The sequence below is a fragment of the Ambystoma mexicanum genome, chromosome 5q (genome assembly GCF_040938575.1).
Source record: "Ambystoma mexicanum isolate Mex_15411 chromosome 5q, UKY_AmexF1_1, whole genome shotgun sequence".
NCBI lineage: Eukaryota > Metazoa > Chordata > Amphibia > Caudata > Ambystomatidae > Ambystoma > Ambystoma mexicanum.
In genome coordinates this window covers 422,593,027-422,617,804 of record NC_090933.1, presented here as the reverse complement: position 1 = coordinate 422,617,804, position 24,778 = coordinate 422,593,027, and the positions used below count along the sequence as shown (strand labels likewise).

The 24,778-nt window shown below is 47.0% G+C and overlaps 1 protein-coding gene across 9 annotated transcripts in view; it reads left to right on the top strand.

Moving 5' to 3' along the window:
- The window catches only part of OSBPL1A (oxysterol binding protein like 1A), a 2,815,351-nt gene that overhangs the window by 2,329,714 nt on the left and 460,859 nt on the right, over nt 1–24,778 (top strand). For all 9 annotated transcript variants that reach the window (XM_069620918.1, XM_069620915.1, XM_069620919.1 and 6 more), the window contains one exon: nt 3,799–3,925. In XM_069620918.1, the coding sequence (XP_069477019.1) occupies nt 3,799–3,925 (127 nt within the window). The remainder of the gene's footprint in view (nt 1–3,798; nt 3,926–24,778) is intronic.

Here is a 24,778-nt window from a genome sequence, read left to right as displayed (position 1 = left end):
ATTCACACATCTCAGGTGTATAAAAGGTGGGAAGTCAAAAGAGCACAGAGAGGAGGGAGAGAAAGGCGAGGCACTGGTGTGAGCCGTTGGGTGCAGAGATGCTGTGTGAGGAGAGTCTGAATACTAGGGACTACAGAGGCTAGCGGTCCGAATTGGGACGGTCTCAGAACAGGAGTTCTCTGGCATAACTGTAAGGCAAGAGAAGGCAGAATGCTAAGGGACTGGGCTTCTAATTAAGAGATAGATTGCTCATTCTCCCGTGGTTCTGTGAGAGCACGGGATTGCCACACGGGCAGAAGCGGGAACCTTAAAGGCACCCGAGTTGAAGCAAGTCCAGGAAACTGGTGTGTTTTAGAGACAAGGAAACCAAGTGTGAAACTGACCGCGAACGGTGTAAAGGAACCAGTGATTGTGAAAGTATACAATGTAGCAGAGTGGTCACGTGGGTCTGAAAGAAGCAGAACACGTTATCAAAAGTCTGTTTGAACTGTTCAATGAATTAACAATCACGTGAAGTGTAAAAGGGACCGCACGCCTTAAGTTAAGGAAGGGGGCAGTCCTGAAAGGTTCCAACTTGCAAAGTAGACATTTCAATGCTGTAAATGAAAAGAAATCTTTATCGCTCAACCTTATAAAACCTACAAACCTATTTTGAACATTGAATTGATTTAAAATAAAGCAGATGGCTTTTTTTTCTCCAAATACTAGATTTAATATAGGTCAACCACCAGAAGGGGAAAACCAGAAATTGGGAATCTTTTGAGCTAATTAAAAACTGTGAACTATTCTGAACTTGGGGAAGGGAACCCCAGTGCTTCTACTGTGTATCATGTTGATCTTGCGGAAGGGAACCCCAGTGCTGCTTCTGTGAATTATTCTGAACTTGGGGAAGGGACCAGCAGCATTTCGACTGTGACTTATTTTGAACTTGGGAAAGGGAACTCCAATGCTTCTACTGTGAACTCTGTTGTGAACTGCCCTCAACCTAAGGCAATGCACCCCGGGTCATAATTCAAACTATTTTCCCTTTTGTCTACGAATGATCTTTTTGAGACTGTTACGAAACTAGTTTACACTTTGGGAAGGGGCAGAACTTTGGGTTAAACACTGCTTTCCTTTGGTTGCGGATATCCCTACACATTGTATAGAGTTAGTTAAAAGGGCAAGTATAGGTTTTGGACGCAGGCAGATTCTTCAGTTGAACTCTTTGACTCTGATGTTCCTTAGTTTTATTTAGGTAGGGAAATACCATGTTAGATAAGGGCAAGTTAGGCCTTTTTCCAACCTGACATTTAAGTTAATAAAAGTGTTTATTTTGAGATTTGAATCTGTTGTCTGTGTACTTCTTTGTGATGCCTTCACACACTCTGGGTACCTGTCGTACTCTAGCGATTGGAAGCTGGACAAGCAGGTCTTCCTTCACCTGCAACACAGTTGTAGCCCCGTAGTCGTGGACATATTTGCCTCCTGTCTGAACGCTCAACTGCCAAGATTTTTCAGTGGAAGCCGGATCCAGTCACGGCGGACGCGTTTCTGCAGCCGTGTGGAGAGGGAGTGTCTTATGCCTTTTCCCCCCTACGCTATGGTTGCGAGAACCATGGCGAAGGTACGTCAGGAGCAGGCAGACTTAGTCCTCATAACCCGTTTGGATCTCTCCGCCCATGTATCCAGCCCTTCTGGAACTTTCATCGGATTCTCCACTCCTACTACCCCGGACTCTGGATCTGTTTGGTGCGAGCAAGGAGCAAAATCCCCTCCTCCAGAGCGGATTGTTTACTCTGGCAGCATGGAGGATTTCCGGTCGAGATGGAGAGTCTGAGGGATTTCTTGGTTTTTGTGCAAAGCAGTCAGCCTCATTGAGTAGCGCTGGGCTTCCACAACATCCAAGAAGTATGCCAACTCACGGGGAGCCTGGGCGCACTTGTGTCTGCAATAGGGTCTCCATCCGGTTTCAGTGCTTATAGTGTAAATCTTGAACTCTCTGGCGGAATTATCCTAACAGGGTTTGGCCTACAGGACCGTGAATGCTCATCGCTCGGCAATCTCGGCAGGGCATGACCTGGTGGACGGGTCTCTGGCCGCGAAACACTAGCTGGTATGTACGATGCTCAATGGCATCCGGTTGGGGACTACACCTCCAGCCTGCTATGACAGACTGAGCCGTTAGCACAGTTTTGAATTTATTTCTCTCATGGCCGCCCAATTCTGAATTGTCACGTACTGCCCTCTCTGGCAAGCTTACGACTTTACTATGCCTAGTATCTTGCAGGTGGGTGTCGGACGTGCAGGCTTTAGACCTAGCCGGCAGCATTTACTCTCCAGACGTGGTTGTTCCATGTTTCCAGAAGGACGAAGTGTAACACCAGGGTGATCACATACTCGTCTTTCAGGGAGCAGCTGAAACTATGCTTGGTAAGGTGTCTGAAGGCCTACAAGAAAATAACAGCCCACCTACGAGCAGATAGCAAAGGTCAATTGTTGATCGCTCTGCGGAAGACTCATAAGGCGGTCGCTGCACCTACCCTGGTGCGCTAGGTGCTTTGAACCCTCGCGCAGGCTGGGATAGATAACTCCGTCTTCGGAGCTCACTAGGTCAGGGCAGCCATGACCTTCAAAGCCATCCAATTAAGGTTTAGACTGGAGGACATTATGAGGATGGCTGTCTGGGCAGGGGAGTCAGTCTTCAAGGAATTTTACCTGAAACCGGTGGAGCTACTGGCAACCTTAGTGATGAGCAAGCTTTGAACAAGCATAATGCTCGCCTATGGTCTTGACATAGAATGAAGATTTTGTAGAATACCTTTTAGAAAAGTCTTGACTCTATTGAAGACATGGAGGTGAGCATTATCCCGTCCGGTTAAATTCAGATTGTGTGTTAGCTGTACCTAGTGGGAGGGGTACGGTCTTGGGTTAGTTGAACTTGACTGTGTTATGGTGGTGTCTGAATTTTTGCCTCCCTTGTTGCTTTACTAATGTTCTGATGTGGAGTCTGTCTCCCTCCTTTGATACTATGGTCTTTTCCCTGGCAGGTTTGTCGGATAAACCCACCTGAGGGGCTTATGAGTTTGCCCGAAGCGCGCAGGCATATTTCCGGATGATGGGAACGCTGATCAGCTTAAGTTTTGCCGCGTCGATAGAGGAAGCAGAAAGAGGGCTGCAGGCTTTTAAGGGACTTGTTTGATGCACATTGGTTATGGGTGGTCACATGTACTCTGGCCATAGTTCAGACTGCCAAGGACTCCTAAAGTGGAGTCCATCAATTTCTTTCATTTAAGGGTCTTTAGTTGGTTACCAAGATTTTCCTGGACCAGGAGGATTTCAGCTTTTAAGCAAGTTTAATATCTTCTGGAGCTGTTGCTTAGCTAAACTCTTGCTGCTGAGTTGTTTGTGTTGAAAGTATATTCAAGTAGAGAAGCAAACTGCTTGCCTCCATGTCTTCAATAGAATCAAGACTTTTAGAAACGTTATTCCGGAAAATCTTCATTCCCTAGTATTGTTTGGAACAAAAACAGTGACTAGTGAACTTGAGTTTGCTTTAAGTAGTCTGTCGAACCCTCTGCTGTGATGATGCCCAATGAATGGTATCTGGACCATTTAACCAATTTTCAGTTTGGTGATTAAAGGTAACTAGTCTGGCAATTGTCAGCAAGTGATACATACAATCTTATAAGAATTGAACTTTGCTTCAGAAGTTAACATCCTGCATTAATAATATGCTGTTTACAGATATTTGTTTTTTTACTATAGATCGAATAACCTATATTTATGAAACTAATCACTTGCGACTTGTCCTTGCAGTAAAAAGAAACTTTGTGCACTTTATGGAAAATGGACAGAATGTTTGTATAGTGTTGATCCTGCTTCATTTGATGCATATAAAAAAAATGACAAGAAAAATTCAGAAGAGAAAAGAAGCTCTAAACAGGTATGCTTTTTTTTTTATTTTTTAAATTATGTATACTTTGAATGTCTGGGAAACTGGAGACATCAGCATCGGGGTGTACCTCTGTATTTTCTCAAGGAAGAGTAATTTGAAAAAAGGCCCATCGACTTGGGCTATTTTGATCACGTTGCTGTGTCTCCTGAGTTGAAGATCCCAGATCTGAGCATTAGTGTACCTTCCACTGGTCCTTGTTCTCAAGGGCCGTCCTATAACACCCTATGTTTCTAGGAGCTCAGAGCTCCCTTGGTATAGTATAGTTTATTGGATTACGAAACTGTATACTGTGAATGTTTGAAAGGCAGAGTAGAAAAGCCATTTTCCACTTAATGTTTTGTTGAGTTGTTTTATTATTTTTCCCCCTCAAGCAACCTGCCAGCAGAAATAATGGGGATAGTTTCAGGCTGAGTACTTTGTGCCTTCAAGACCTCGGATAAAAAAACGTACAATTTTGTAAGATCTGTGTAAAAGCTGCTAACCTTACCAGTGCATGAACATTTCAGAAAAGCAATTCATTATTTACCATGTGGAAATAACGAGATGGTGTCTATTTATATTAATGTATCATGAAATACATTAAGTTAAGTAAAGGTCTGACCTAAATTTACTGCAAACAAATATAAAGAGCACCACTTTAAGATTTCTCACAATTTCCCTCTCCCTTTCCGTCTCCTTCTCCCTCCTTCCTCCTCGGCTCCCTCCCTCCCTGCGTTTGTGGACATCTTTAGGTAGCTTGCATATGGTGGGGAGATCTCCTCTCTGTCTCAAGTGGCAGTAGTTTATTGGGCTTGTGGCAAATCTAGAGTGTGAGTTGAGCTCTCATCAAGGCATGGAGCTTCGGGCAGATATGAAGGGATCTATGTGATGCACGTTTTTATCCTAGACTTCTTACTTTCGTATGGGTCCTGGTTTTTAGGCCCACCAGTATATGCGCTCTCTGTCTCTTTCTCTCGCTCCACCCACCACCACATGCTCATACCTATTTGATTTTCCTTTCCTCTACTACTTATTCTCGTCCTGTCTGTATACTGGCTTCACCTGCACCCCCTCAACATGTCAGGTTCTTGTTCCATCAGCCCTCCCAGGGTCACCCCTCTCCTTAACTACCTGACATTCCCTACTCCTTGCCTCTGCTCTGGCCCTCGTTCCCTCTCCAATTCTTAGTCTTCTTTATCTCTTTTAAGTTCCTTGCACCCTCCTCCTCCCTTTGTCAGTTCCTCACATTCTAATGGATTTCTTCCATCCACAGATTCCTCATATTTAACAAAACACGTCCAGCACCTGTTGTCCTCAGAAACGTTTTAAGCTACAAGGGGGTGCAACGCCGCTCTGTGACTGCTCCACTCAACTCCAGCATGCGCCCCATGACTTTGGTTCCTTTTTTCACCACACTGGTCAGGATCGCCAGTAGCATTGTTTCTTAACTAATTGCATCATTTTTAATCTCAAGGTGGGCTTCAGGCTCTGTGAGGAACACTCAAGACATTTGTCTGTCACAGACCTCCACATGATTTGTCTTTACTGCCTAAGGAGAGGAACACTACATGAAAGACTGATGCTCATGCAAGTTCATGCATCTAAAAGCCTTCGATGTGCATGCTGCTATATTGTACATCTTCTCAAGGGCAGAAAGCTTCCTCCCTCCAAGGCTCGCGCTTCAGAGCCCACTCTCTATGGCGTTGTCTTTGGAGGAGAATATGGTGGGAAAATGCTTGAGGGGCGACAAATATTTAGATTTCCGCTTATATTAAGGTGACTGGAAAGCGAAGAAGCACCAGATGTGTCAAAAGACTTGTTACTCCCAATCAGTGGTGAAGAAGAATCTTCTGGACAATCAAGGTCTTTGACGGTACTGTTCCCCAGTCTATCTTCTAAACCGGTGCAGTGGAAAGAATTCATGCAACATATGACACTTTTGCCAAGGCTCCAGTGACTGCTGGTAGAGCAAAGGCTCTGTGCTTGGACAATCGATACCACAACCACATACCTGCTGGATCTGTTCCAACACCCCTAAAGTAAAGAAGAAAACATCTGACAGAGTAGTGTCACAACCTCCTTGTATTTTGAAACACTGGTATCTAATAAAAGCATGTAGTGGCATCAATTGTACTTAAGCAGGGACTGAACATCGGAGATAAAATTGTCCACTCTATATGGCAGCCTCCACACCCATATAACACAATCATGACATGTTGGAACTTGCAAATAAATATGGCCACAGCTCACCATCCATGTGGGCGTTATGCTGCATGTCCCTTCACCAAGAAGGTCACAGTGTTTACTCACAATACGTTCATTTGGACATTGAGCGGGTTTAGCAATTGTAACTACAAAAATGTGATTTATTCCATTTGCAGCCCATGCAATAAAGTATACATTGGTATGACTACTAGATCTATCGCCACCTGGATTAATGAACATAGATCCAAGATACGTAATAGATCTATTCAGGCTCTACTAGTAAGACACTTTATAGAGTGCCAACACTCAGAGGATGTTCTCCAATGGGTAGTGATAGATTCTCTTAAACCTCACTTTTTGGAACAGATTTGGATCCATCGTCTTTCCACTCATCTTGATGAACTCAATGAGGAGGTGTAATAGCCATTTCCAATATGTTGAAATCATTTTGCCATACACTCATCTACCAATCGTGTTTTACTCCTTTTTTTAACACCAGCATGATAAATTGGTCCTTCCACTCTGGACCTCATGCGCTATATGTCTATGAATGGCTGTTGTTTAATACAGCAGGTGTTGACTAGCTATGTTTTAGTTATGCATGTGTGTACACACTATTTATTGGTCTATTTAATTAACAAAACATTTTTGAATTAGGCTTCCCACCTGTTAATACAACCTAGGGGTTTCATCCTTTGACATAAGAGCAGGTCAATTTTAATCTTATTTGTTACCAGAATAATTTTGATGTCAGCCCGTCATAGTTTGTGGCGATCAATACAAACTATGCTCATATATATGGGAATTAAGGCCACAGTCAACAGCTTTACCGCCACAAGATGGCGTTTTAAGAGAGCTTTCAAAGGCCACAATGAGCGGGCATGGTGTAGTTGTTCGATGCACGCCCGCTACATGTGCAAGTTTAGTTGTACTAAGGATACTAACGATGTACCTCACTTCAGTTGCAGTTTAGGAGCTTGTTCGTGAGTCTAAGAATCAGAGTCCTAAGAAATATTCCTATACGGACAAGATACACGATTGTCCTAATTCAGATTGATAAAACATTAACCTTTTAGTAAAACATGCTGCACTCATGTAGCACACTACAACAACAGAGCTCTGAATGTTTCCATATCGACCACTCATAACAGGCTCCATACTTCTAACCTCTGAGAGGCGTTTAGATGTCCTTTAAAGAATCCATTTGTTGGTGTATAGATATTCAAAACAGAAGTATTGGCAAGTGCTGCTTGTGATACCAGCACGGTCCTTGTAGACCTTTTTTTTTTTTGTTGTTGTTTTTTTTTAAAGCCGGTACACTAAAAATGGTTTCATTGTGTTTAACTTAAAATGTAAAATACTCTGTATCTCAATTGAAGATGGTGAAATAAGAGCATATCCCTACAAATTGGGTTTTATATCAGCACATTTTATCTCTTAGTAATATGATGTTTTTTTTAAATTAAATTTCATATATTCAACCCTCAGACATTTTTTCACCATGCCTACAATCAATACGATAGAAGCTTTTTTTTTAATTTGTTCTTGGTTAATAAAACCTTTACAAAACATTGTACATTCATTATTAAGTGCATTATATATTTACAATACTAAAACAATTAATTTACTTTCCAACAGATAAAAAAGAGACAAGAATTATCATATCCGTGATATATAAAAACAATTAAAATATCAAATTCATTTGTTTTAACATAGGTCACCTTTAGGCATTCAGGGCCAGCTCTTTGTCGATAATCCTTAAGAGATGGCCTAGTGCAAATATTATCGGATAGTAATTGCAGTTCATCAACCTTTTCCACATGTTTTCTTTTGAGTCAGCAAGGACAGAATTTGCAAATTTCATTAGGAGCATAGAGCGTGCTGACTTGAAGTGTGGGCATTACAAGATCACATGTTTCAGTGTCTCCAAAGGCTCATGACTGTCAGTAAATCGGCATTCATACATTGCATTTCAGGTGACATGTTAGCCCAATTTCTGTATCGCTCCTTTGTGTGATACTGATTCAATTTAAAACGCATACAATATGCTCTTATGGTCATACTAGGAAAAATACAAATATACTTGCTACATGGTGCTCGCTTATGGATACATTTGGCATATTCAGTATATGTTGAATATTGCTGTATTTGTTCAATAGTATGTGTCCAATCTTTCTCAAACTGTTTTTTTTTTTAACAGGCCGGTCTGAGGTCAAGATCATCCTGAGAAACCAATAGACTATCCAATACATTCTGCATACGTTTTTTATACTGATTAATCGAAGGGACTGTTTGAGCCTTAAGCAATACTTGCAAATCAACATATAGGCTCTTCCTGGGAGGATTTAACATTTTCGCATAGTTACATAAGGCACGCCATAATACCCTGCATGATAATGTAATTAACCCCACTCATGCCTAATGACACAATTAGGTGTAGCTAATGATAAGTGCAGTGCTCCTTTAATTAATCGGCCCTGTAACGTATCAAGGAAAACAGTTAGGTCGAACAGGCACATGTCTAAATGTAAATTAATACAGTCTGTACTTTCATTATAAGAAAATCCCACAACGGGATTAAGGAGAATCAACAGTATTTCGCAAAGATGATTTTCATTTGACTTGCAAGGGGCAGTGCTTTTTGATTCAATCGTTCTTTCCAAAGGCCAACCGAAGAGTTGCTACTGAGTTGGTAACCTAGATAACGATAGAAGCTTTGAAGAAGGCTGAGTACTAGAGTAAAAGACATCAACAGCCGAAACTTAAATAGGCGAGATTTGAATTAGATCACACAAAGCAAATCAGATATTCAACTACATGTGACTAGAATGACTGTTATGTCGCTTAACCAATTGTGAACACGCGAGTACATCTGGAATAATTGACTCCCATTGTCCATGTTTCATCTGATTCGTCGGATATATGTGTACATATTGGTTATCCCTTGGAACATAAGATGATAAAATGTTCTTGTGTTCATTTTAAAGGTGATGGTGTTGTGATGTTAGGTATGTCATAGTTTATGGGTTGATATACTTTGCATTGTCATGAACTGCTGATATATCATTTTTACTCCGTCTTTGTACTTGTTGAGTATATTCTATCCAAATTCCCTCTGATGTGAGTTTAAATGTTGTAAAGTCTGGTTGGTATTATGTTTTGGTATATTTAATGTTGACCTACTTCGGGTACCCATTTTCCTGAATGCAATGATTGCAGACCCATGAGACCCCGACACAGCCTGAATTCTTGGGTCGCCCTCTGTTAGTGTTTTCCATTCCAACACTGACATCCATGACTGCTCCCCCGCTAATGCCGGTTAACTTCCTCTTCTAGTGTCGTAGCCCAGGCATTTCCTCCCTCAGCCCCTCCATGGAATTTATTTTGAAGACTGTGACGACTCCGGGGAATTCATCCCATCTCCCCAAGTGGGAGCCACCACCTGTAAGACTAGGGAAGTGAGCTTTCAAAACGCTCCTTAGGGGTTTGGGAAAGCGGGGTCTCATTGGGAGTGACACCTCCTTAGGGGACAAAGAACTCCCAGTTGAACAGTCTTATAACATCTCCCTTATCCTCAATTTCCCACGGGTTTTTTGCATACATGAGAACGGAGGATAGTGTTAACAAATGGGACACTCGCATCTGTTTGGCTTGGTTACTGACCCCTCTTTTAAAAAAAAAAGAGCCCCAAGACCAATCGGACAGACTTCCTCCATTCAGGGATCAGCATATAAGGGGCATGGCCCTTACCTGGAGAGCTAAAACCGCTAGCGTACATCCATCCAACCCAGAGGAAGCCACGTAGTGCAGATGTCTCTGCAACTGTGCAGAGCCAACACAGCCTGGAGGCAGGACCAGAACAGCTATGTGGTGTGCGGGGAGCCTGCACAACTCTGCTGAAACCAGGTATGTCGGGTAACCACCTCTCTGAGGTCTCAGTTGGCGAGAGACCGAATTGTGGCAACACAGGAAGCCAAAGTACAGAAGAGAAGGCAGCCTTGCAGAAGACGGCTGCAACCGAAGTCCTGGAACCAGTGTCCAGCGCAGGAAGGTCCTGCAGATGGAGCATCTGCTCCGTGGCAGGACACGGGGCACGCTAAATAATAAAGCCATACCAGTAAATCCTGAAGGAAGCCGAAAGAAGAAGGCTTGAATCAAACCAATAATCAAGGCCATAGACGGTGTCTGGAAACCCAGAAACCATTAGTTGAATCTAAATCTATAGGTCTAAGTGGGACTGACGCATGTTATTCAACAAAGAGAGTGGAAGGATCCCATAGGGATGAACCAAAGCAAATTCATACATAGTCTAAATATTTACCAAGTCACGTCCTGCACATAGGAAAGGAGCTTCTAAAGTTTGTGCAGACATGGATGGAGGGGCACCAGAGTTCTATGCAGAGTTCTTAAGGTAATCAATTACTTAGACTGTCAATGGAAACCTGGTCTGAAAAAGACTCAAGGAAGATTTCCAATTTTCTTTTACCTAACTTTTGTTTAATCCTTTGGAACTGTGAAAACAGAGAACCTTGGAATCTGAGAGTGGCAAGTCCAGAGACATTGCTTAGGAGGTGGCCATGCACCAGCAAACAGAAATATTATTTGAATGTATTTTTCCTTTAATAGTGGTTGGTTCAAGTAGATAGTTTAGGTTTGGCACAGAGGACATATCCAGTTTGTGTCACCCTTGCAAACACCTTTTAGTTTTGATTTATGAGATAGGGACTGTGATGTCATCACTCCTTTCCCATAGGTAGCCTCGTCTCATGTGGCATGGGGACGGCAGCCGCTACCTGATCCTGACCCTGGGGGTGGCTATGCGAGGGAGGATCACATGAGGAGAGGCAACCCTAAGTGGGGAGTGAAGCATTATTAGATGAGACATTGTATCCCCCTTTCCCTTTTAGGGATATCCCCTCCATTCCTCATGCCTTGATGGTATATTGTGATAATCCCCTTCAACAACCCACAAGCCTGCTGACAGTATCCTTCAATATTCTGTAGTCATGATAAAAACTGACACAAGGAAGAGGGCATTCAGAAGGAAGATTGTGTCACAAATCTCTCCCCGTCTCACCTGTTTTTATTGAGTACTTGCGACCTTCTGGGATTTCTTCTTTTTTACGGTCCGGGATTTGTATAGACCCGAACGCTGATCTTCGGCGTCCAGCATGAAGATAGCGGTTCAGTTTCCAGGAGCGTTCAGAAAGTCCAGGGTAACACCAGGAAGCAAACAAGTTACGCTCAGAGGCACGGAGGACCGTGACTTGAGCGCAGAAGGTTTTCCAGGAGTTTGGAGAGGGTAGAAATAGGACGGGAAATCAAGGAGCTGGGAACAAGGAATCGAGCGAGAGCGCCGATCGAACTCCGGCAAAGCACGTCCGACTACAGGTAGCGGTAGCGTTGAGACGCGCAGAGCCGCGGGGGCGTGTCTCTCTTGTAGGATGAGCAGCGTGGAACGCGTAGACTGATCCGGAGCGTTCCGTTCCGAGCGGCCATGTTGGAAGGAATACTGCATGCAATCCTCCGTGAGTCAGGGACCAGGAGGACCAGAAAGGACGTAGACGACGGTTCATGACAGTATGCCTCCTCTGAAAACCAGCTCCTCTGGGTTTGCCCGGATGGATCAGATGAAATCGTCGAACCAATCTGGGCGCATTCATGTTTGACACTGGTTCCCACGTACGCTCACTGGAAGGGTAACCTTTCCACTCAACCAGATATTGTAGTTGACCTCGTCGATATCTTGAGTCTCAAATCATGGAAACCTTGTATTCCAGTTGATCATTTACAATAACAGGGGTAGATCTAGGAGCTGTTCGGGATGACTGAATGTAAGGTTTTTGCAGAGAAGTGTGAAAGACAGGATGAATCGTTTTCCAAGATTCAGGTAACCGAAGTCGAAAAGCCACTGGGTTGATGATTTCTTGTATGGAAAAGGGACCGTAGTATCTGTGAGCCAGTTTATTAGGGGGCAGGTGTCTAGGAAGGAGCTTCGAGGATAACCAAACCTGATCTCCTACTGAATAGGGAGGTCCAGGTCTTCTCTTAGAGTCAGCATAACGTTTGACATCTTTTCAGGCCCTTTCTAGGCTTTCTTTAACCTCCTTATGGACTGTGATGAGGTTTTCAATCCAGGAGTCTACTGCAGGTACTGGGGTAGGATGTGGGAGTACGGAGGGTAGGACAGATGGATGTAATCCTTGACTACAGAAGAAGGGACTGATCTTGATAGCTAAGTGATCTGAATTGTTATAAGCAAACTCGGCCATAGGTATTAGGAGTGACCAATCGTCCTGAACTTTGGTGGCGAAACAACGTAGGTACTGTTCGAGAGTCTGGTTGACATGCTCCGTGGCTCCATTGGTTTGTGGGTAGTAGCCAGAGGATAAGGCACGTTGGATTCCTAGAATACGACACACTTGCTTCCAAAACTGAGAGATGTACTGGGGTCCTCGGTCTGAAATGATTTTGGAAGGCAGCCCATGAAGTCGGAATATGTGTTCCAGGAAAATTCCAGCAAGATCTGATGAGGAAGGTAGTTTGGATAAGGGTGTAAAATGAGCCATATGAGTAAACAAGTCAATAGTGACCATGATTGTTGTGTAGCCTCTAGAGGGTGGTAATTCCACGTTAAAGTCAGTGGCGATGAATTCCCAGGGTCTTGTTGGTATTGCTGGTTGGAGTAGGAGTCCCGCCGGGTTCTTATTATCATGTTTGTTCTGATTGCAAACGGTGGATGTTTGGACATGGATCCTAATGTCATCCTTCATCTTCGGCCACCAAAACTGTCTTTGTACTAAATGGAGAGTGTTGGTAACTCCACGATGTCCCGAATGTAAGGTATCATGACATAGCCTTGTGATTCTTTGTCTCAGTCCAGGAGTGGGAATAACTAGGCGATTTGTCCTTGAGTAAATATCCGTCCTTTGCTGTGAGATTCCATCTGTTATTTCTCTTGTGCTCCTTCCGGAGGTCGGAAAGTCGGGTTTGGCCTTGGATATTCTCCAGGAGGGTGAGTGCTTGGGCAACAAAGATTGTGTGAGGAAACATTTTTGGAAAGGTCCGATCCTCAGGGTTTTCATAGTCGGGACGTCTGGAAAGGGCATCAGCAATTATATTCTGTGATACAGGGACATGATGGATGTGGAACTGATACTGGACAAAGAAGAAGGCCCAACGGGCCTGACGACTGTTCCTACACTCCAAGGATTGTAGAACTTGAAGATTTGGATGGTCCGTACGGACCTGGACTGGATGCCTAGCTCCCAGGAGTAGATGTCGCCACTCTGTAAAGGCTTGGCGGATGGCTAATAGCTCCTTTTCCAAGACGGAATAATGAGTCTCACTGGAAGTCAGAGTTCGTGAAAGGTAAGCAATGAGGTGCTCCAATTTGTCCTCAAATTCCTGTTTTAGGACTACTCCTATGGCGTAGTTAGAGGCATCCATCTCCACTAGGAATGGCCGGTTAATGTCAGGTTGCGCTAGGATGGAGGCTTGAGTGAACTCTGTCTTTAATCGTTGGAATGCCTTGTCTTGGGCTGCGGACCAGAGAAATGGGGTATCTTTCTTCAAGAGAGAAATGATCGGTTGAACAATTTCAGAAAAGGACGGTATGAACTTTCGGTAAAAATTAGCAAGTCCCAGGAAGGATTTAATTTGTTTCACGGAAGTGGGAGCCGGCCAATATAGTATGGCCTTTACTTTTGAAGGATCCATTCCAGTTCCTTCTGGACTAAGGACAAATCCTAGGTAATGAACAGAAGTGACGTGAAATAGGCATTTCTCGGGTTTAGTCAGGAGTTTGTTTTCACGTAATCATTGTAGGACTGCCTTAACATGCTCTTAATGCTTTAGAAGGTCCTTGGTTTAGATCAAGATATCATTCAGGTAGACGATGACGAAGAGGAATAGCATATCCGAGAACACCCTATCCATGAAACGTTGAAAAACTGCTGGGGCATTAGCAAGTCCGAAGGGCATGACTAGGTATTCAAAATGGCCGAAGGGGGTTCTAAAGGCTGTTTTCCATTCGTCACCTTCTTTTATACAAATGAGATGGTAAGCACCCCTTAGGTCTAATTTAGGAAGGATTACTGCACCTCTGACTGCTTCTAGGATATCCGAGATGAGGGGTAAGGGATAACGGTTCTTGAGAGTACACTGATTTAGACCACGGTAGTCCAAACATGGTCTGAGTTCATTGGTATCTTTCTTTGGAACGAAGAACAATGAAGCGCCCGCTGGAGATTTGGACGGGCGTATGATACCATTTTCCAGGTTAGTATCCAGGTATTCTCGGAGAGCCCTCTTTGCAGGTTCAGATAATATAAACATTCTGCCGAAAGGAATCACTGCAGAGGGCTCGGTATCGATGGCACAATCTTATGGTCTGTGAGGAGGTAGAGCTTGAACTATAGCGGTCGAAAAGACATCAGAAAAGGCTTGGTAGGCTCTGGGAATCTGGATGATGTTAGAAACTGTGACTGGACTTTGTTGGTTCTCTTGAAAGTCTTCAGAAGGCTTCGGTACGGTATCCATGGATAGGCAGTGTTAGGGAGAATTCTCTGTAAAGGCTAATTTCCCAAACCTAGTGAGTCCCCCAGCAGCTTTGCCGGATTTTTGGGGTTTATTTTTTCTCCTGCTAAGAGTGAGACTCTCTTTCTCCCACTCTTAGATATGATTTGAGGCGTTCCTTTGACTTTGTATGTGTTCTATGGGTCCTTTACTCCATAGGGCTTCATGTGTTTTTGATATGTGGGTTACACAGCACCCTCCTTGCAGTAACCCAGGGGTGTCATCGCGACCCCCAAACATAGACTCCATACCCTGGGACTGACTACTGTCTCCCAGGGCATGTAAAGTCACCATTGGCTTTACTAGTCTCAAATTGTGAACAAAACCAGTACAAACCATCCTATTGTGGACGTACTGGTTGGGTGCAAGTCGATTACCCCGGGGTCTGTTGTTTGAGGGGGCACTGTCCAGTCCCCCCGACCGAGTTTTGGCTGGTGGCAGTGGATACTACTTTTATATTCGACCGCAAATATATTCCTATGGGATTTTCCCATTGTTCGAGGCTACCACTTTTTAAAATAGCCTTGAACATACCGCTTGTTTATTAAATTAATATAAATTCACTGGTTGGTATTTTTTGCCGAAACTTGGTTCCAAAATGGCATTTGTGTTCGCTTCTGTGACTCCAACCCAAGTCGAGCCCTTTGTTCCACTTTTTGGCGGGCTTCTCCACAGAAGCCTCCAAAAGTGGTGCCACTCTGTCTGGGTACCACAGGGGGTGCAGGAGGGGGTTTAGGCACCCTGGACTGAGTTGCCTCGGCAACTCAAGTCGCACTCTTGTGTGATTGGCCTAGGCTCACCACTGGGCATGTTTGAGTGACAGCTAGGCTGAATGAATGGGGGTTTTCTGCATAAAAGCAGGGCTTTGGGGACTGGAACTTCAGACGTCGCCACAGGACCTAAAGAATCTGAGGAGGGAGAAGCCGAGCCGACCTGCAACGACAACCCCACCGGTGGAGCCCTGCTGAACCGTCTCGCCACTTTTCCCGACGACAGAGGAGATCTCCAGCCCGGAGAGTCTTCTTCCTTTGACTGGTGGGGATAACCAGTTTGCCCGTCTTTTCGCCTTCCTGGACCCTCTCGTGGCCGCCTTGCCTGTGCCAAGCACCCGGCAACCGGAATACCATGGTTTACCACTACCGCGAAGAAAAGGGTAGTACCTTGTAACCGGGAAACTCTGCGGCTGGTTTCTTCCCTGGCAGTGCAACGACCTTCAGCTTTCCTCCACGTCGAGACTTCCTCTTCCTCTTGACGAAATACCGACTTGCACCCACTGCCAGGAACAACTGCCCCCGCTGGAGCGTTCTTCCCACTTTCAGGTACTGTGTCCCGCTTGGCTTCCCTTGCGATAGATCGTTCGGGGTGACAGTAAATCCTCGACTTTCTAACCTGGGTTAGCCTGGGGCCTGTTAACTAACTTTTCCTGACTTGATCTCAATCTTTTATGAACTATCTACAAAGACTCTTTGGGCATAACCCCACTGTGTGATCCTGGACACATTTCGCTTGCTCTCTCTAAGAGTGGGCCTGGCATTTGAACTTCCTTGCTCTCCAGTAGCCTTCGCCTAACCTGCCTCACTGTGGTTCTTTGAAAGGTATTGAAATTGTGTGCTTCCATAACTTTGCCTTTCCCCCCCCTTTTTCTAGAACTTATTAGAGTGCCATCTTATGTTAAGCGCTCACCTCTGTCTGAAAATAAGTGGTGTTTCTCACTAAGACTTGTCTAATAAGTAATTAGGGTTGTTTATATATATAATAGTGACTGTGTTGATTTTACTTACCTCTTTTTGTGCTAGTGTATTTACAAGTGTGTCTTTAAATAAATCATTATATACTTTTACACCAAAGCTCTGGTCAGTGTTTGCTTGTGCTACTGTGTCTCTGTACCTATTGTGTATACTCTATATACTGCCTAACTCATCTTGAGAGAAGTCTGACTGCTCAGCCACAGCTACCAGGTAAATCTGGGTGGTACATGTTAGGGAGAATTCTCTGTTTAGGCTGAATTTCCCAACCTAGTGAGTCCCCCAGCAGCTTTGCTGGATTTTTTGGGGTTTATTTTTTTCTCCTGCCAAGAGTGAGACTCTTTTACCCTCACTCTTGGGCATGACTTGAGTGTTTCTGTGACTTGCTACGTGCTTATGGGCTATGGGGTATTTCTTCCCCATAGGCTATCATTGGTTTTTGAATGTGTGTTACACAGCACCCTCAGTGCAGTAACACAGGGGTGTCATAGAGACCCCCAAACATAGACTCCACACCCTGGGACTGACTACTGTCTCCCTGGGTCTGTAAAGTCACCATTGACTTTACTAGTCTTAACTTAGGAACTTAACCAGTACAAACCATCATACTGTGTAAGTACTGGTAGGGGCAATTAGATTGCCCCTGGGTCTGTTGTCGAGGGGTACTGTCCCGTCCCCCCTCGCCGAGTTTCTGGCTGGTGGCAGTGGATACCATGGAAATATTCCACCGGAATATTTCCCAATGGGATTTCCCGTTGATTTTAATGCACCACTTTTTGGTGCAATGTTAAAGATACCGCCGGTTTATTTATTTAATATAAATTCACCGGTTGGGATTTTTTGCCAGAACTCGCCGCCAAAATGGCGTCTAGGTTAACTTCAGTAACCCTGAACCCGAGTCGAGCCTTTGTTCCACTTTTGGCAGGCTTCTGCACAGAAGCCCTCCAAAGTGGTGCTATTCTGTCTGGGTACCACAGGGGGTGTGGGAGGGGGTTTAGGCACCCTGGACTGAGTTGCCTTGCCAACTCATGTCGCACTCTGGTGTGATTGGCCCAAGTGGTGAGCCACCCCGCTCACCACTTAGCATGTTTGAGTGACAGCTAGGCTGTATGAATGGGGGTTTGCTGCATAAAAGCAGGGTTTTTGGGACTGGTTCTTCAGAAGTCGCCACAGGACCTAAGAAGCCGAAGAGGGAGAAGCCGAGCCGACCTGCCAAGACGACACCACCGGTGGAGCCCTGCGGAACCGTCTCACCACTTTTCCCAACGACAGAGGAGATCTCCCGCCTGGAGAGTCTCCTTCCCTTGACTGGTGGGGACAACCAGTTTCTGCCTTCTTTTCGCCGCCCTGAAGCATCTCGTGGCCGCCTTGCCTGTGCCAAGCACCCTGGTAACCGGGATACCACTTTTTACCTCAACCGCGAAAGAGGGGTAACATCCTTTTAACCGGAAAAACTCCACGGCTGGTTTCTTCCCTGGTAGTGCAACGACCTTCAGCTTTCCTCCACGGCGAGATCTTCTCCTCCTCTGGACGACGCCGCGACTTGCACCCACTACCAGGAACAACTGTCACCGCTGGAGGATCCTTTCCATTTTAAAGGTACTGTGTTCCGCCCGGCTTCCCTTGCCACCGATTGTACGGGGTAGATTTAGCCCTCGGCTCTCGACCCTGGGTAAGCCTGGGACACCCTAACTAAACTTTTCTAAACTTGGAAAAACCTTTTCTAGTCACCTGTAAAGACTTGTGACATTGTGTGATCTTGGGCATCTTTTTGCCTGGCTTTCCCTAGAGTGGGCCTGGCAACCGAACTTCCTTGCTCCTCAATAGACTGCCTTTCTACACTCGCTGTGAATCTCTGAAAAGTGTTTTGCCTTGCTGTTTTCACTTCTTTTGCCTTTTCCCTCCCTTTTTAACTAACTTGTTGGAGTGCCATCTAGCGTTAAGCGCTCACCTCTTTTTGGAAATAAGTGGTGTTAACTTAGACTTGTCCAACAAATAACTAGGGATGTACATATAAGTAATAGTGACTGTGTTTTGACTTACTTACCTTTTCTATGCTAATGTAATTTATGAGTGCCTTTTAAATAAATAATTATATACTTTTACACCTAGCTCTGGTCAGTGTTTGCTTGTACTACTGTGCCTCTGTACCTATTATGTATGCTCTGTATACTGCCTAACTCTTCTTGAGGGAAGTCTGACTGCTCAGCCACAGCTACCAGGTAAATCTGGGTGGTACAGACTGCTACCAATTGGGTTTACTGCCAACCACCTGTAGTCCTAAATCTTTTGCAGTGGTCCCTAAGGGAACTGCACAGGTTTCTGCCTTACAGGCAGTGAGCCATACAATATTCAGATCCAAGAAACAGTGAGCCGGCTGCCCAATTGATGTAAGGATTGTGCCTTTGTAGCCAGGGCATTCCGAGAACCAACGGATAATGGGCTGATTTAATGAGGTCAAATTTGATCCTCTCTTGATGGTGATTAATAGAAAGTAGAATCTCTTTAGTCTGAAGGGTAATGGGTCCTGAGGAAAGAGGCCTTCCATCAATGGCCTCTACTGGTTGTATTGTTATTCGGCTTTCATGTGGAATGTTGAGCAGTGACCCAATCTTGATCTAGAAATACGCCCATGGCTCCGCAGTCAACTAATGCCAGGATGGGGTAGGATTCTGTCTTGGAAGGCGATAGGAAGGCCTGAAGAACCACAAGGTTATTTTGTCCAGGAGAGTTCAAGGATGGAATTGATGTGGAGCAAATATCTCTCTCCCGACACTGTGCTTCATCTAGGATCGGGAGTTGGTGTTTCCCGAACGCTGTGGAGGAGCAATAGGACATTCTTGCTTTGGACATCTTGACACAAGACAGACACTTTGTTTTTGTTTGAGGTAGGGAAATATCTCCTATAGTGAGCCATTTTTCAACCACGTTATCATTTCAATAAAAGTTTATAGCAAAAACTATGAGTCATCGGTGTCTCATTCATGGCTCCTCACAGGACTCTCTCACATAGCGATGGGGCCAGATGAGGGACTTTCTTCTCACGCGGTCCACGTCCTATCTCTGATCCACCACAGAGCCCACTTCTTTGCAAAAAGGGAAAGATATTATGACAATGAAGGTGATGCCATCTTTTATGGGCTGGAACCCTTGAATGAATTCAAGAGAGATGGAGGACTTTACAGAGGAATTTTATGACCAAGAAGCTGCCCTGATGGATTTGAGTCCGACCTTCGGGTTACTAGTTGTCGGGGCATCTCCCCGTACCGTTTTCAAGCACGTTTCGGTGCCGGGAGTCCTTGAGTTTTGCTCTCTGAGCTTTTTTCGATAAAGTTCAGATTTTTCAACTGACAATTCCGTTTTCTTGTGACATTTTAAAGACTGATGATGACTAGTCAGCTCCGGTAATGGGCCTCCATTGCCAGTTAAGTTTCAAAGTCTACACAACGTATTAAGTGTAAAGGCCTTCTTCGCGCCTCGTCTCGTTGGAGGAACGCAGAAGAAGTCTCCTCAGGCTCTGCTCCTGGTGTGACTTGCAAAACATCTATGTGGAGGACAAGCACACTAGATGTCTCTACTGTCTGCATCCTGACCATGAAGAGGTCCGATGCGACATCTGGTGAAGTTTTTGGGCCAAAACCAAGAGGGTCTGCTATCGACGGTTGGTGGTGTGGATGAAAGGGGGACTGGGCACTGGTGTGGCCTCCGGGACACTCGGCCGAGGCGGTACCCCTGGGGGGCTCCAGTAAAGCCAAGCGGCAGGCAGTTGGTCTGGCTAGGTTCTTTCTGAAGGTGGATAACCTTTCCAATGTACAAGGTGCTGGAGCTTCACTCTATGAAACTGTGAATCACATATGTGTCCAACTTCGTATTCTTGTTGTTGATCACAGAACACAGGAGGAGGTGGATGTTTCCGATGGTATGAAGACACATTCGGGTACAAGGGTTTGAGTAAGAATGAATGTAATACAGGATGTATGCGATGCCATGATGGAGGCAGCTGTAATTTCAAGGCCACTGGATTTATTTTCTTAGTAATTTTGAAAGGGCAGAAGAATCTGGGAGCAAACTTAACCTGGTGTAGATGGGTTGGTAAGTATTTGCTGGATAACCAAACAGGAAGGGTCTGGGTAACGGTGCTAATCAGCATATTGCTTAGCATTTTTGCGTGCAATAGTCAGGTGTGTCATGGCTTTTTTTCTGCCTCTCATGCAAGAGGGAGATGGTTTCGTTAACAGCTGGTACAGATGAGCTATTGTTAGGAAGGGCAGGAATCCATGTAGGATGAAATCCGTAGTTGCAATAGAAGGGAGTCATTCCTGTGGAGTTGTGCAGAGAATTATTGGAGGAAAATTCTGCAGATGGTAACAAGTCAACCCAGTCATCTTGCATGGCTGAAACAAAATACCTGAGGTATTGCTCTAATGTTTGGTTGGTGCGTTCTGTGATCCCATTGGATTGGGGATGAAAGCCTGATGACATGAATAGATGGATTCCTAAGTTTTTACACAAAGCTTTCCAAAAGGCGGAGGTGTATTGAGACCCTCTGCCCGATATAATGGGGGGCCATCTGTCAAATTTCGTCGATCCTTGGAAAAACATCACCATAGACAAATTGGTACTGGGCATTCTGCAAAAGGGGCACACGCTGGAATTCGAAAGCAAACACCCTCGTATTCCACCTGTAACGAGGAAAGAACAACACACTGCTCACCTGCTCCAGTGCCATCAACCACAAGCCAACGCTCTGGCTCAAGAAGAGGAAGGCCGAGAACCCGGCGAAGCTTCTGGATAGGCCCCGGTCGATCTTGAAGGATCCAGCCGAGGGGGACCGAGGCGGTGACCCTCCCCTCACGATGAAGGCCACAGGCCCGCAGAAGGTGGTGAAGGCCTTGGTTCACCCAGCCATGGCCTCTATCGAGGAAGTCGCGGCATCCCTGGCGCAGCCTGAGGCTACACCAGTGGAGACGACCTCAGGGCCCAGAGTTTCCCTGCCACAGCGGAGGGAAGCCTCTTTCAGGCCCATCGAGAAGACCCCCGTGAAGACCCTGGCGGAAAAAGAGAGGGGGAGCCGGTGGCCATTGTGGATACGGACACAGCCTCCGAGGAGGAACTGGTTGAAGTCTTGGAGGGCCTTGACGAGGGCGTTGAAGAGGCCCGGTCCCACGGGAGGGATCCCGACAAAGGGGATGACGAGAGCGCCGGCAGCGCCGGCGTGGTTCCTAGTCAACCGTCAAACCTGTCGCTTCCGGAGCCGCAGGACAACTCGGTGGCCATTTTGTTGGCAATACAATCCTTATGTTCGGAGATGAGGATGAGATTGCCCCTACCACCACCGACGGAGGAGACGGAACCAGGCCCAACAGAGGAGCCAGAGCCATGCCCATCGGGAAGTCCCCCAAACAAGAGAAGACGGACCCATCCAGCCCCGCCTTTTCAGCCCTCGCGGCCTGCTCAGCCTTTGGCCACGTCCCCCGTAACTGGGGATGACACGGGAACGGACACGACCATGACGGGTACGGATGACGACGACGACGGCGGCAACGACGGGACGGAGCTCCCATCACCTCCAGCCCGGGCCTCCCCGCCCGACGAGAGGAAGGAAAGAAGCTGGATGCAATGGGACGACGAGTTATCTCGTCGGCGGCAACAACGATTAAGGCGGCCAACGCCCTCGCGATCGTGGCCCGCTACGACAGCGAGTTATGGTACAAGATCGCCCCCCTGTTGGACTTCCGACCGGACGACAAGAGGGCTGAGGCTCTGGAAATCTTGCAAGAAGGTGAGGTGGCATCAGACCACGCCATAATGGGCTTTCCACGCTATGATCGCCAGGGCATCTGAGCTTTTTCAGCTCTGCCCCGAAGCGAAGAAGGAAGGTTTCCTTTACCAACAGCGCGAGGCCAAGAGGAAGACAGTCCTCGCCGTGCCTCTGCTGGATGACATCTGGGACGAGGGTCTCACCCTTCTCAAGAACCTGTCTACGGCGCCTGCCAAGAGGGATCGGTACGAGAAGTACCGGGTCCCCGACGCCGCACCTTTGTGCCTTAGGGCGCAACCGACCCCTGACTCGGTCGTCTCAGCGGCGGCCAAGAAGAAAGCGGGGGGGCATCGGCTCTACGTCAACTTCCCCGCCGGACGGCGAAGGAAAGAAGCTGGATGCAATGGGACGACGAGTTATCTCGTCGGCGGCAACTACGATTAAGGCGGCCAACGCCCTCGCGATCGTGGTCAGCTACGACAGCGAGTTATGGTACAAGATCGCCCCCCCTGTTGGACTTCCGACCGGACGACAAGAGGGCTGAGGCCCTGGAAATCTTGCAAGAAGGTGAGGTGGCATCAGACCACGCCATAACGGTGGCAACGGATATTGCCGAAACCGGTTTCCGCCAGCTAGGCAACAGCGTTTGCCTCAGACGATGAGGGTGGATCAAGGCGACGGATTTCCGCCAGGATGTACAGGCCAAGGTTTTTGACATGCCGTCCGACGGGAACAACCTGTTTGGGAGAACAGTGGATGAGTCCCTACAAGCCATCTAGGTGGTAACGGAGACAGCTGAGGCCCTGGGAGTTCTCCAGCAACGAAGGCCGTCCTTTCGGAGCTCCGGAGGCAAGCAGGGTGCCTCCAAGGGATTTGGCGGTGGCTCCTCTACGTACCGCCAAGCGGCCCGCTCCTCGTCGCAGGAAGCCTATAGAGGACGAGGCAAGTCGGGTGGACCCCACCGTCGTCACCAGGGAGGCCAAGGCGTCAAGGCATCCTCCAAGCAAGATTGAACCGACCGTGGCGTCGGGCCCCCACCGAAGCACCCCGGTGGGAGGCCGGCTGGCGAAGTTCGTCAGAGTGTTGGAGTCCATCTCCACTGACCGTTGGGTGCTGGATACCCTGGCCCAGGGGCACGCCCTCGAATTTCTAAAAAAGTGCCCCCGCATTCCTCCCGTGGCCAGGAAAGAAAACCATGTTCCTCAACTGCTGTTGGAGGTAAGGGCGATGCTCAAGAAAGGTGCCATCGAGCTCGTCCCAAAGAGGCTCCGGGGCTCCGGAGTATACTCAAGGTACTTCCTTGTGAAAAAGAAGACAGCAGGGTGGCGACCCATCCTAGACCTACGACGACTGAACAAGTACATCAAGGCACAGAAGTTCCAGATGGTCACCCTCCAGTATGTGCTGGGACAGCTGGAGGAGGGCGATTTCCTGTCGTCGTTGGATTTGGAGGATGCATAATTTCACATTCCCTTTCTAAAAGGACACTGTAAGTTCCTCAGGTTCGTGGTCCAAGGGCGGCACTACCAGTTCAATGCCCTCCCATTCGGATTGAAGTCGGCACCCAGGGTTTTCACCAAGTGCCTCGCTCCAGTGGCAGCGCGGCAAGGCCTGCAGGGGATCCACGTCTACCCCTACCTGGACGATTGGCTCATCCGCGCAAGAACAAGGGAGCCCCCGTAGAACACACAGCGAAGACCATCCAGCTGCTCACGGCGCTGGGGTTCTCCATCAACTTCCCCAAGTCCCACCTGGTCCCCTCTCAAGTCGCTCTGTTTCTGAGAGCCAAGCTCGACACAGTGGTGCGTCTGGCCTCGCCGTTGGAAGAAAGGACAAAGGCCATCCTGGGCAAGGTGCAGCGTCTTCTGGCCACAGAAGTGGCCAGAGTGAGGTCCATCAAGTCCCTCCTCGTGATGATGTCCTCTTGCATTTATTTCGTGCGCCTGTTCAGGCTTCGGATGCGCCCTCTACAGGAGTTCCTCGAAGCCCGCTGGATTCAAGCGACGGGCAGCTTTGAGGACAGGATCCCTCTCAACGAGACCTTCTGACGAGCGATCCGGTGGTGGGGCACCCACGCTCATCTATTGGCGGGGACAGACTTTCAGACCCCGGCCCACCAGGCGACGGTGACGACGGATGCCTCCCTGGAGGGGTGGGGAGCGCACACCGGAGATCTTCACGCGAGAGGCCTTTGGCTCCCGGAGGAGAAGCCACTCCACATCAACATCCTGGAGCTCCGGGCAGTGTTCTGGGCCCTCAGGTCTTTTCTCCCATCCCTCAAGGGCAAGGTGGTGAGGATCTTCACCGACAACACCACCACGATGTTCTACATCCGGAAGCAGGGCGGAACCAGATCCCCAGCCCTTTCCAAGGAAGCCCAGGACCTGTGGCATTGGGCCGTTGCTCAAGGGATGTTTCTGGGGCCGTTTCATCTGGCAGGGATAAAAAAACACCATCGTCGACTCACTCAGCAGAGAGCTGCGCTCGTGCCACGAGTGGGAACTACGCCAGGATCAAGTGGACCGACTCTTTCAGTGATGGGGCAAACCCCAGATCGACCTGTTCGCGACGGCG